The sequence below is a fragment of the Ornithodoros turicata genome, chromosome 2, assembly GCF_037126465.1.
Source record: "Ornithodoros turicata isolate Travis chromosome 2, ASM3712646v1, whole genome shotgun sequence".
Taxonomy (NCBI): Eukaryota; Metazoa; Arthropoda; class Arachnida; order Ixodida; family Argasidae; genus Ornithodoros; species Ornithodoros turicata.
This window is the reverse complement of record NC_088202.1, coordinates 90,294,137-90,306,699: the sequence shown is the minus strand read 5'-3', so window position 1 is coordinate 90,306,699 and position 12,563 is coordinate 90,294,137. Positions and strand designations below refer to the sequence as shown.

The 12,563-nt window shown below is 45.7% G+C and overlaps 1 protein-coding gene across 3 annotated transcripts in view; it reads right to left on the bottom strand.

The window, feature by feature from the left end:
• Positions 1-12,563, bottom strand: part of LOC135385752 (paired amphipathic helix protein Sin3a-like) — a 39,037-nt gene extending 26,474 nt beyond the window's left edge. The window contains exons 1-10 of one of the 3 annotated variants that reach the window (XM_064615244.1): positions 12,447-12,563; positions 9,610-9,847; positions 5,249-5,369; positions 5,008-5,177; positions 3,908-4,184; positions 3,027-3,194; positions 2,878-2,964; positions 2,626-2,766; positions 2,427-2,516; positions 1,072-1,251 (exon numbers count right to left, since the gene is read on the bottom strand). In XM_064615244.1, coding sequence (XP_064471314.1) covers positions 1,072-1,251; positions 2,427-2,516; positions 2,626-2,766; positions 2,878-2,964; positions 3,027-3,194; positions 3,908-4,184; positions 5,008-5,177; positions 5,249-5,369; positions 9,610-9,824 — 1,449 coding nt within the window. In that variant the 5' untranslated portion in view covers positions 9,825-9,847; positions 12,447-12,563. Of the gene's footprint in view, positions 1-1,071; positions 1,252-2,426; positions 2,517-2,625; positions 2,767-2,877; positions 2,965-3,026; positions 3,195-3,907; positions 4,185-5,007; positions 5,178-5,248; positions 5,370-9,609; positions 9,848-10,593; positions 10,776-11,201; positions 11,538-12,446 lie in introns of those variants that run through there. The other 2 variants (XM_064615245.1, XM_064615246.1) reach the window with 2 other exon arrangements.

Here is a 12,563-nt window from a genome sequence, read left to right as displayed (position 1 = left end):
TCGGTTACCGTAGTCCCCTCGTGTTCGACACATGTGCCCAGACGCTTCACCAATGCATGGATGCCAGATTGTGCTCACATCAAGAGAATGTTTTGCTGATGTATGCCAATTCCCAGTTGACAGTTGCCCTATTTTTCAATATGCCAGAAGATAGATATTCATCCAACTGTACACAACTAATACAGTGGGGACCATTTATAACGTGACCACTTATAATGCGGCTTTCCCTGACCCCCCAATATTCTTTCCATAGAACATAATGTATGGGAATACCGCTTATAATGGTCCATCCGGAGGCCGGATAACTGTTATAGGCGCATTTGTCAGCAAATTCCGAAGTGTGAATCACCCACTGCAGAGAATGCTTCTGTTATTTTCTCGAGGCGGGCGAGGGTGTCTTGCGAGAAGGTTGGCTGCTGGGAAAGCTTCAGACTCCTCTTTGCATTACACTACCCGTGCCATCGAGACACGATGAACGTGCAAAACTTATCCAACGATCTTATAGAGAACGACTGTTTATTCAGCGGACATTTTTTACGGGCACCGATGTCTGCATCTGCGAGCGAACAGCCACCGATGAAGGGATAGTGCAAGCCGTCCGGGACCGTGAGGCATGCGTGCTGGAAAACGACTCAGATGATGATCGGGACTTTGCGGCAGCAGAGATGTCCCGCACAGATGCGATAGTGTGTGTGCACAAACTAAGGGACTTCTGTACCCAGAATAGACCGAGCGACGAGGCATTCAGTTGCCGCGCCGTTGTTGGGGACGCACATGCGAGACAAGGTCAGGAAACTACGCCAGACAAACACAGCGTTTTATGCTCCGTGAGAACGTTGAATAAATTCTTTTCTCTGCAAGGAATCCCCCAGTGTTCAGTTCAGTGCACAACATGGTATAACAGAAAGGCACGTGCTCAATCTCTGGCATGTATTGGCCTAGAAATGTTACATTTGGTTATAGTGCAGCACCGCTTATAGTGCGGATTTTCGGCTGTCCCACTACACGTTATAAACGGTCTCCACTGTGCGTGGTTGCGATCTGCATTTCGGACCTGCTTTTCAAACTCACCTTAGATCCTTGGGATGGAATATGGAGAAGAGGCCTTTTCATTGGCTGGCTCTGCTTCGTAGGAGCTCCAGTAAGGCCTAGACCCGGTTTTCCCAGGCTTGGCTTCTTCACAGTAGCAGTATGATCATTGTTCATTGCTTTCGATGGCTGGAAGGCCCCAAATTCTACAGAATGTGGCACCTGAAACCCCAAAAAGGTACACAGTGTCACACCAACATCTGTCCGCAAGCATAGACCACGCTAAAGGGTGCGCTTGCGCATACCAGGTACGCGTGTGTGGTTCACTCCGGATTATAAGTCTCCGTATGGACTGAACATGTTGGACGGATCACACAACAAATCTGCCTATGCAGCTGCGAGTCGGGCCTCAGCTGAGCTGGGTTTTCAGCAGTCACGTTGAGCTCGAGTCAGGTAAGCCTCCTTGGGGTCACGTATGGGCCGGGGGAGTTTTCAGCAGTCAGGCCGAGTAAGATTCCGTGTCGTTGGGTACAAGCCGGGTTGGGAAATTCAGTCCCATGCAGTGCTCTACAGCACTTTGCCAAGATGTGGCATAAAGTAAAAGGTTACACTACCACAGAGCAGCTTATTGTTAATCAATACCATTTGGAACGTCCTGTAAATTCTCCTGGTTCTTGTGTCCCCAGCATAAAAAAAACCTGACACAACAGTAATTCCTTCCGCAGAGTGGAAAACCTCTAACGTGAATCACTGCTGATCAAGAAATGTGACCTGACTGCTAATAGTAGCTGAAGCTTGAGCATTCGCATAGGCACATTTCATGACTGTTGTACTTTTTTTTATTAATTCTTTGACAATTCTGGTCCATTGTTTTCTTCATGTCTGGATCACATAACTGAATCTGTAAATTTGTGCTACTTCCTTACATGAGGTACATTCAAACATATCAAATAGATGTATGCAGAACTGTGAGGTGGCTCATTATTCCATTTCAACACATTACTGTCAGTAATGGGGTAGGCTGTAGAGTATTGCCCCAGGGGATGAAACTCCCCAACCATCATAATTAAAATAAGGTTGTTTAAGAAAAAATTACTGTCAGTTCGTGCCTGCTCGTCCGTGTTTGTAAAATAGGTAACATACTTTAGCAATGCTCTCGTAGACGAAAAGGTTGAGTCAGTTCTATTTAAACTTCTCACACCTATGATCAGCTAATTTACCATACTTACTTGCATAATCAATGCATTATTTTGTACCAAAAAATTCAGGAAGATACCGGGAAGTGTTAGTTACATGAGGCAAAGATTGGAACTCAACACTCAAGGAACACCGAACTATACTGTTGTTTGACAGGCAATTTCTCGAACCAAATCTTAGGACATAATAGTGTCACATACTTTCCGTGGAACAGCAGGAGTAGAAGCAGATGACAGTGATGGGCCACGGGCATTCCCCATCCGATCAGAGTTGAAATCAACAAGACCCAACTGAAAAGAAAAAAAAAAGTGTACTACATTGTGCACAGATCATTTCGCAAATGCCAATTTATTGCTCCAGTAACGGGAAACTGTGAAGATCAATGTCAGAAGCACTCACCAAAGAATGGGCAGATGCACCATTAGCATCCGGGAGAAACTGCCCAAATTCTTGCAAAAGGTCTTCTTGATTTTGAAAGAGCTTTGCCACTTGAGCATATACCTCAGATTCTGTTAAGGGCTTTGTGCCCGTTGGAATTCCCTAAGACCAAAACAGGGAGAAGGAAATGTCACAAGAATTCACGCAAGACAAACCACCACGCAATAGATGCAACATCTGCAGTAAAACATGCACAATGCAACATGGTCTCACTTCTTTCAGGTTCCGCTGTTCTTTTTGATACGTATGAAGAATTTCAAGGAACTGCTTGTAGATGTCGGGCTGACCTTGGAAGCGGTTCTGGAAGAGAGCATAAGACACGTGTCAGTGAGTGCGAATAATTCCGTTAACCTGGAACGTACCTTTATCTTGTTGACGTAATTGATGGCGTGGTTGAACTCAACCGGCTGACCTGCCTGGGCCGCAGCAGGGGCAGATCCTGAGTTTGGAGGTGCCCCAGATGAATAGCCCTGTTGCCCACCTGGGCTCACATGAGCCGGCTGGGATGCAGCACTATTGTGGTTGGGCTGCTGTAATACCACACAAGTAAACACTGTGAGAATAATACTTGCAGACTTCAGCGAAGCAATCGTAAACAACAAAGAATCAATACAATCGAAGTCAAACATTTTAAATAGAGTTCCGACTTTTCGTTTTTTCCCCGATAAACATCCCTCAGTATTTTTTACTATTTTTTGATTTATCCGAAAGACTCCCGATTTTCTTAAGCAGCCCTGGCTGTTACCTGTTTCAGAACTGATTAGAATGCCCCACATGAGGAGAATTCCGACTGAACCCAAACGAGGCCGCCCAGTATAGCTCACCACCTCAAATCGATCAATGCGCGGTAGCCTCAACCTAACCTCTATTGCAAGGCCAATGAGTCACTGGCAATGACCTAAGCCAGGCAACACTGGGAATTTCAGGTGCCTTCAAGTGCCAGAGAAAACCTAGTGACTTTTAGGTTTAGCCGGGTGACTTTTAACGTTAGCGGCGGAAAAGGCATCCTGCAGCATTTCTGGGCATCTCTCTTCTAAACCAGCCATGTTTCTTTGCCCACTTCAGATTTCCCCCGATAAGCTTCGGCAACCCATTCCTCGTGCTGTTCCAATCCTCGAAAAGTTTGCAAAACCCCCAATTTTCCAAATTTTGAAAGCACCGATAAACACCCCCCACCCCCCCCCCCGATTTTTGCCAAAACAAGCCCCCAAAAGTGGGAACCCTAACCATAACTTAGCTATACCTTTGCACTGGCCAAAGGAGGCACTGCGTGGCCAGGAGAGGCAGCAGTTGCCGTAGAAGGAGAGCTGTTGGGCGGGGCAGGACCTGCATTTGATGCTCCTCCCACCGCAGACAATGGAGCAGGTACCAGTGAACCTGGCATGCTGACATTCACTTGCTCGTTGGCCTGTACTTCAATTCTGTATCCTGGAGGTAGGAATGTGTTGAAGCCCACTATAAGCTCGGGATGGCCCTTGAACAGGTTCGAAACCCGTTGGATGACGCCAGGTGTGTCGATGCTACGCCAAAGTGAAGAAAAAGAACACAAACAAAAAGTTATCGCACCAATTAAACATCTCAGGTCCACCTTAGAGACTCCATTGCGGAGTAGGCAATATTACGGAAAAAAATACATAAATCCATCAATTTCACAATTTTTCCTGGCTTTGGGCACATATTCGTGGCCACTAAGTTTAATGAATTTTGGATGCAAAAATTTGCAGCTTAATCGGCTGAGTTCGTGATAAGGTTGAGATTGCCCATAGCAAATATGATAAATAAAATGATATGATAAAAGCGACATTGCACACGCTTGTGCTGTAAAGCAGTTAAAATTCAGTAACCCTCACAAGCAACTGTGAAGATAAAGTTTATAATTGCAGTATAGTTTTCCAAGTGTCAAATCTTGTGAGACACTTTTACGTGCCTTCAAAATTCATAAAAATTAAGGGCTTGCAAACAATAAGGGTTTTACGGTTACTTTGCAGTGGTGTCAATAAGCGAATGTGGCATATCTTTGGTGCAGATACAGAAAGATTTGCGGTACGTGCTGATGCATTTTGATTCATGCTCACAGCTACCATGCTGTCACCCTCCACTGCATTGTTCTCCGCAGTTCTCCACACGGCGCGCCACGTGACATCTCAAAGCCAATGACCACCGTCAGAGGTGAGGTGAACGGGAGAAAAACGTGTAGATACTGTAAGTGAAGCTTGTATAGCGACCCTAGCATAAACCGGTCCGCCACACGTTGAGAAATCCGCAAACACGATGCGCACGCAAAGAAAATGCACAGTTCATATGTACATGGAAAACGCACGCGGCCCTTGGCCTAGGTAATACCTTTGCGATTTGAACTCCTTCATGATGTCCAAGAAGTCATTGTACACTTGTGGCTGGCTGCCAAACTTGAACTTGACTTGGTCCAAATACGACAAGGCATCCTCCACCTTCAGTCGTTGGAACTGCTGTTGGTGTTGTTGTTGCTGCTGCTGAGGTCCATGTAGAGGGGCCTAGATGGTCACAGCACATAAGCACAGCGGCCAAACACCCTAGAGTGAAGACAGGATGATTGCATTCTTACCTGAGAGTGTGACTGGTGCATCACTTGAGCTGAGTGTGCTTGGTTGCCTAAAGAATGGTGAACAGACGACAAACTGTGGTTGTGGCCTGTCTGTGACAGCCCCCCTGAGCCAATGCGAGGCCTGCAAGGAAGTAAAAGGGGTGAGTTATGCCTACAGCTCTTCAGGTCAGACTTTGCATCGTTTGTGAAGACCATGGCACTAACTCTGCCACATAGTTAGTTTGTGTGCAGCACATAAAGACATGTTCCTGGCAAAAAAAAAAAAAAAAGAAGAAAGAGAAAGAAAGAAGTCTGAATGTTACACAGCCTCAATAGTTCCGCAAGCAGAAGTATGGCAGCATCAAAGTAAATAGTTGTAGTAAATGGGTGTGTGAGCACCGACTACTTCATAGTTGTATCTGTTACACAATTTTTATTACTATATATTTCTATTTCAATATTCTGAATGTTCAACATGTCTTGTTTTGAATTCATGCTACCAGCTTACATTTTCCCCAACACTGCAGTTACAATGCTTCAAGTTCGGAACTTCTAGCATGTGTTCCATAAACATAAGCTACACCAGCTGGCAGTGTCATATGTACTCGCAGAACTACCTAATCAGCCCGTAAATTGAAATGAAAACTTCAAGCGATAAGCCACACAAGATTATCCGGCTGTGCTGCTTAAGTCAGGGTGCATTTAATATGGGGGGAATAGCACTACAATTTCGGCTCTCAAGTTGGGATGCCTTCAATAAACGAGTGCATCCAATATGCGAGTAAATACAGTATCGGAATTCATGCAGCCGCAGAGCACTTATCCCTAACATATTGTGCAATATGAGGACACACCCTCCTGTGCACCAAATTTTCATTGTACATATGTTCAGTTCCTTCCACTGACACAATATAAAGAGGAAACATGTACGTCAGCACTGTTGCACCCAGCAGAAGAATAAATGTCACAGACTTCTGTGTGGAGCAAAGCTGCGCTGTTCTTCCTTGCTCCTTCCAGCTGCTTGCAGAGCACTTTTCCTGATGCGGACACTTTCCAAAACGCTGTGTGGTGGCTGCACACGGCAATACGTGCACCACAACATGCTGCAAACCAGACTGTCCTACGCCTGTGGTCCGTACAGACGTCAAGGGGGCACACGCGACCTTAACACGATGCCAACTCACGTCGTCACCTCCATTACCAGTCACAATCAATGATAGGAGAGGTCTGCTGTAGTGTTCCGTGTATGACTCACAAGAGACCTTACTCCACTGTCTCTCTCACCTACTGTCTCTGTACACCTGCTCTGATGGTGAAAGTTAGTCTTCCCAGGACACTTCTCCTTGACGTCTCCACTTCACCAACACTCGCCACAATGTGTTTAGCACCACTAGCACAACACATCCACATGTGACAGGACTGCTCGAGATGCCTTAGTAACCGTTGTTTTGCCACCGAGGTGGACACGCTGCGCCACTGACATCTATTGGTAAGCGTGTAGCTGCACACACAGATCACACCAGCACAATCTACGAAGCACACTCGCATGGACAGTTGTGGCCTCCGCATAGATGTCGGCAACATATTCTTTCCCACTGCGGTGCTGCTGCCCCTGTTACGCCTCAGTATTGTGTCAGTGGAAGTTACAAAACCTAACTGACAAAGCTTGGTCAAAAAGTGTACAAAACCCAAATCGCACACAACGGCAAAAAACACAGTGGGAGATAAACAACAAAAAAGCTTCAAACACTGTAGGAAACAATGAAGAATTCTTAGGCACAGAAAACCAGAAAGTAATTATCTGAAAAGCTTTCAATATACCACAAATATACCAAAAATCTACCAGCAATGCCATATTTCTTGTTGAGAATATTTTTGCACAGGCTGGATTGAAACTGCATCAAGAATATTTGGAAACAGCCAAGTTAAATATGCAGAGCAAAAGCTCCTTATAGCAAGAAGAGATGCACTAATTCAATAGAACATGCACTCGCTTTATCACAATCCCACCAATAGACTTTCACTTCGCCGACACAGCACAAACTACTCCCCTCAGGAGCGTGCCTGCAATCGCTGCTCCAACACCAAGAAAAAAAGCTATGGTCTACACTCTCTTATTTACTTTGGTTCAAATATCTGGAATAGATCGCTGCTCAATGTTAGAATTATTACTTACTGTCGTTCATTTAAAGTAAGAGCAAAACAATACGAGTAGTGACACCAATACATCAAGTGGACACCCAAGCGAGTCCTGATTCTTACTTACTGCCTTTTCTGTGTGCCTTCCCTCTTTTCTTTTTGTGTTCTTTATAGGGCTTAAGTACCTTTGTTTATATTGAGCTATATATATTATATTGTGCTATGGTCATAGGCTATGTAGCTGGTGTTGCCAAACAGGACAATTTACAAATTCCAGTGATTTATTGTGTACATGCTGGTATACTATCTTTTTTTCACATGTATTTATTTGCAGGACTGAGTTGCGGGCTTGCCCTTTCAGTCCCGATGTAACTGTGAAAGAAAAAAAAAAAATTCTTATCTTAAAGAATGGCACCTGACTGAACAATTTGAGCGAAGAATTATGGCAAATATCTTGCCAGAAATCCAAAAATTTTGAACACCCAAAGTGACATGGCCCTCCCTATTCTTGCACTGCTTCTGGGTGAGAAGTAAAATAGGCACACTTGCAGAAGAATGTGCACAAAATACACAAGGAAAACATGTAGCTCTTTACAACAGGCCTCTTCACCTGCAGTAACTTCATCACTCACTGTTATGCAAACACATGCTCTATCTGCAAAACAAGTTTGGAAGTTCCAGAAGTGGTAAGCATTGTGGCTTTCTACATTACAATAAATTTACATCTAAGATGGCACACTGATAAGGAAAACACAGTAAACGATGCTACAGATGCAAGAAAAATTTGATAAGAAAATGATCACTAACATTACATTTCCACCACAACACTTTCAGTATTTAAACGGGGTTGTGACACCTTGCCCCATGTTATCCCAGATAAACATAGGGGATGGTCATTGGCGTCAATGTGGAACTGGATTACAAGTTTTACAGCATATGGGTAAGACAACGTAAAGAAGTTGGCACCCATACTGCAACTCCTCCTGCTATGACATCATGGTAAACGTAGCATCAATAGAAATTGCAGAAGTTCTCCTGATGTCAGAGCTGGATGTGGAAGTGCATTCAAGGGTATGTATCTCTCAAACTTCGACACCTATACTTTGCTAAACGCAAGAGCTACGGTCACAGGTGTGTATCTCCGCCAGCGGAGAACGTAGCCTGCACATTGAGAGTGGGGCATACGAGAAGGTGGTGTACGTCGTGCTGGCGGGTAAGTGATTTACACGTTTTATTAACGTCAATATTTTACGTGTCTGCTTTACAGCATGTAAACGTGCTCCAAGTACGCCGTCCTCGATGGACGTTTTCTCACCATGATCAGTGTATAAGCAACAGCATGAAGCATGCAGGCACACTACGTTGTGACTCTGAGGCGTCATGCACCCACCAAGGCCAATCACGGGAGTCTTTAGATCTGTGGGCAGAGTTAACCTTTCCCAAAGTATAGAAAGAGTATTCTTTGTTCCTCACTACTCTGGCATGTAGTACAGCGTGTGTACTATGTAATCAACTGCATGTATCAAAGTGCCCCAACCTCTTTTTAAGTCTTGGTAGTATTGCAAACATGTCTGAGCCCACTTGCATCGAGATCACACATATCTGATCTGGAAGCTTTAATTCGCATGGTATCATTGCAGGGGAGTGCCGCATTGGTTGCAAACAGATTTGCTGCCATGGTCTAGGTAACCTACAGAAAGCACGGATTCAAACAGGGACCCACAGAGGGGAATGGAGCATGTGCTCACAGCACACCTGACCCCCATCCCTATAGCATTCACCACTCATTTTGTGTGAGTGTTGTGTTTACGATATCCCCACTTTTTTATTTGTCCCTTGGCATAGTGGTTACGATGACCGCTCTCCAGACAGAGACTGGTAGGTGATGCGGGTTCAATCCCCGCATCAGCTGTGTGGTTTTCCGCCTTGTTGCTTCGCGACACTAACATGAAATTTCTTTTGTGCGTGCTTTCAATGTCAATAGTCTTTTAAATTGTACATGTCAATGAACGAAAACTAAAATGGACCGAGGGCATGGCAGCACTTTTACCTTTGCGAAGCTAGTGCCATCTCTAGAGGGGCGACGGCACTGTACGGTACATGACCAACGGTCTGCCACATGGCATTGTCCAACACCACCACAAAGGGCCAACATTAAAAAACAAAGCACGTGACAACTACTCTTGCCCTATACCTCACTGTCCTCTAATGATGCTCTCAACAGGAGGAAACCAGTTACTCACTGGAAAGAGGGTGACTGCACAGTAAACTGGACCCCTTGCATGTCACCGGAACCGTGAATGGAGTCCTGTAAGAGGGCGAGCGGCTGGCGTTGAGGCTTTGCTCGGGCGGTGGGGCCCTGCTGCTGCTGCCGGGGAGGAAAACCCCCAGAGACAGCAGACGAGAAAACCCCACTCGACGAGTTCACTCCTGGGTGGTCATCCAGACGCCGTCTCATGCTGTCATTGCTTTGACGTTTACCTACATTGTGAAGTAACTACATATTAATCAACTACGCAACAACAATAGTTGCATGAACTCGTTTCGTGTGAGTCTTATAACCTTGTGGGTATTTCGGTGCCATTCTAATCCAACTATGGGCATACAGCACTCAACACTTCAAGATGCAGTAAAAGGCTCTTGATCCAGTGGGTTTGAAACAACTACAGCTAGAGGTGTCACCTGTCAAACATGAAGTCACAGACTAGCATACCTCCCTCCATCATCCTACTCGAACGTAAACAAAAATTCCAATGGGCTCAAAATACAGTGGAACGGACATGGAATGCTAACGGGCTTTGGCTATAGCATAACATTTCAAACTGATGCACATACAGTAACGCAAAACTTATAACGTGTCGTTCGGGAAACGAAACTTGAGACAAACACCACACAAGTCAGACGACGTGTGGGATGTACCTTTAAATTACCTGCTATTCAACATATTAAGCGACGCGCGCCTCGAAACTGGAACACGAAATACATATGGGTGACCTCTAAACAGAATCGCAGATCGCTAAATGTCCGATGACTGCACACAGCCACGTGAGGTATTCACCAGTGAATTCACGAACCATGGACAACAAAAGAGCTATGCTAGGCTGCTGTGAGAAGGGAAGATAGAAACGGTTCCAAACGGCATCCCCACAACGGCATCTAACACGTGGATCTCACTAAGAAAAGGTAGACAATGACGACGTCGATGCTATCAGGGGCAGCGGAGCTACCTTTCCTGTTGAAAGAATTTTCGCCAAGTATGGGACTTCAAAGGCCAGCGATATCTGTGCGCTTTTTGCGAGGCTTGCGTAGACGATCCAGGTTTCTCGCCGATCACTGCAAACCCATGCCCAATGCTGGCAGCACGCGATAGACGCAAGAAGATAAAGCAACAACACGGGCGGTCGCCTCGCGTGCCTGTGCTGGCATCATAGGCGCCGCACAAATGTCGCCCACTAGCAACATGGCAGCACCGCTACATTCCTCCCAAAACATGAACCGAATTTCGATGCAAAGCCCATCGCGACGCCGTCAAGAAGCCAGCACAAACACGAGTCACACAGCTGTGGCCAATGGCAGCAGAGATCGCAACGCAATCGGGAATGCTATCCGCACAGACGGGGGCTTTCCGGATCGGCGCCTGGGCTTTGAGCTTCAGCTTTCCAAACGCAGGGAGCACAACGAGAACGCACAGTCGGATTGCTCGCACCAGCAAAGCCTGGCCTAAATTCTCGATACATAACAAAACTTCCCTCAGGTGCATGTGCCGAACGTCAACGGGGCTTTCTTCTACACAGGATGGGAAGAGACAGGTCGATTTCGACCTTATGCCGCTCACCTTTCGTATTCTCGCAACCACGAGTAAAACGTACGATCAAGTGCGTGACAGTCTGCCATAGTCGTGTGCATCCTCTTGAAGCAAATATGGCCGCGTCACAACGCTTCTCAAACACACAACGGGGAAAGTCCAAGGGAGCTAAACAAGGGGTCACGGCAGACCACGCATATGCACGGCTGCAGAGAAAAGGGCGCTCCGATGATGCTCACACAGTGAACACTGCAAGTTTGGTTTCAACTTTTCGAAAATACCACTTTGAGGCAGGACAACTACTTATAACCGCGACTGGCGCAAAGCCAGAAATGAGACACCACCACAGGAACGATTGGAATCGCCCGAAACCACGGTCGTAAACGAGTCGTCGGGCTTCTCCGCCCTCCAACCTTTCTTCGCAATGGACTCGCCCATGACGCTGGGAAGTCACCTGGGTGAGCGTATGACAAGACCAACAAGACTCCGCTCAGCGGATTCACCGAACACGTACGGAACTACTGTGCCGTGCATTAAAGTTCGTAAATTTTTTGACGGCAAAGTATTCACGTAGTGGAACTTATTACTCTGCCTGGCCACTCTTAAGTTTACAAGGCCGAAATTCCAAAACGTAACCGTAAATCGTGAGTGCGTAAGTGGGCATCGTTACATTATGACCAGAGTTCGGGCTTGCTTAGACACTGGTATCAGCGATGCTGGGATAAATTTCCCGGAAACTGCACAAGCACTCTTCTGTAAAAGCGCAACGGAATCAACAAAGTCACGTAGGACGGATTATAATGCATTTACTGAACACGCAAGAAACGGTCCGGACAACTAGGGTGTCGGGTACTCTCCACCGATTTATTACACAACACAAAATGGATAAATAGCATCTTCGTGAAGCACACTCCTTGGTGCAGACCAGTTTTGGGCAACCTAGCCTCTATTTACAAGGGCAACCCAGTATTTTTGAGGAAGTGAGATTTGCGATTGTATGGAGGTTTTAAACTCTTACAACAACTAGTGTCGTTTACATCTCTATCACTCTCCGTCAAACTAGATTACGAAATAGGTTAGTATCGCACTGTAATTCCGGGTATTTAAACTATAAAGGGCGGTACTGGCAGAATTACGTCGATAATTCAAAACTCCCCTGTAAAATTGCACTGTCTCATCCGCCACTATTTTAAGAGATCTGGTAGCAAATACACAGAACAACAAATTGGTTGGGGTCAAACTTATCATATGATAGATAAATGTAACACTATTTACCTTTTTAAGGCCCCCGATGCAGGCGATTTCACCACAGATGAGAACCCACAAATGAAAACCTCCGCCATGAAATCCTTTCCTGAATAATCTACGTCACTTATGTTTAGGTCGGTGCCA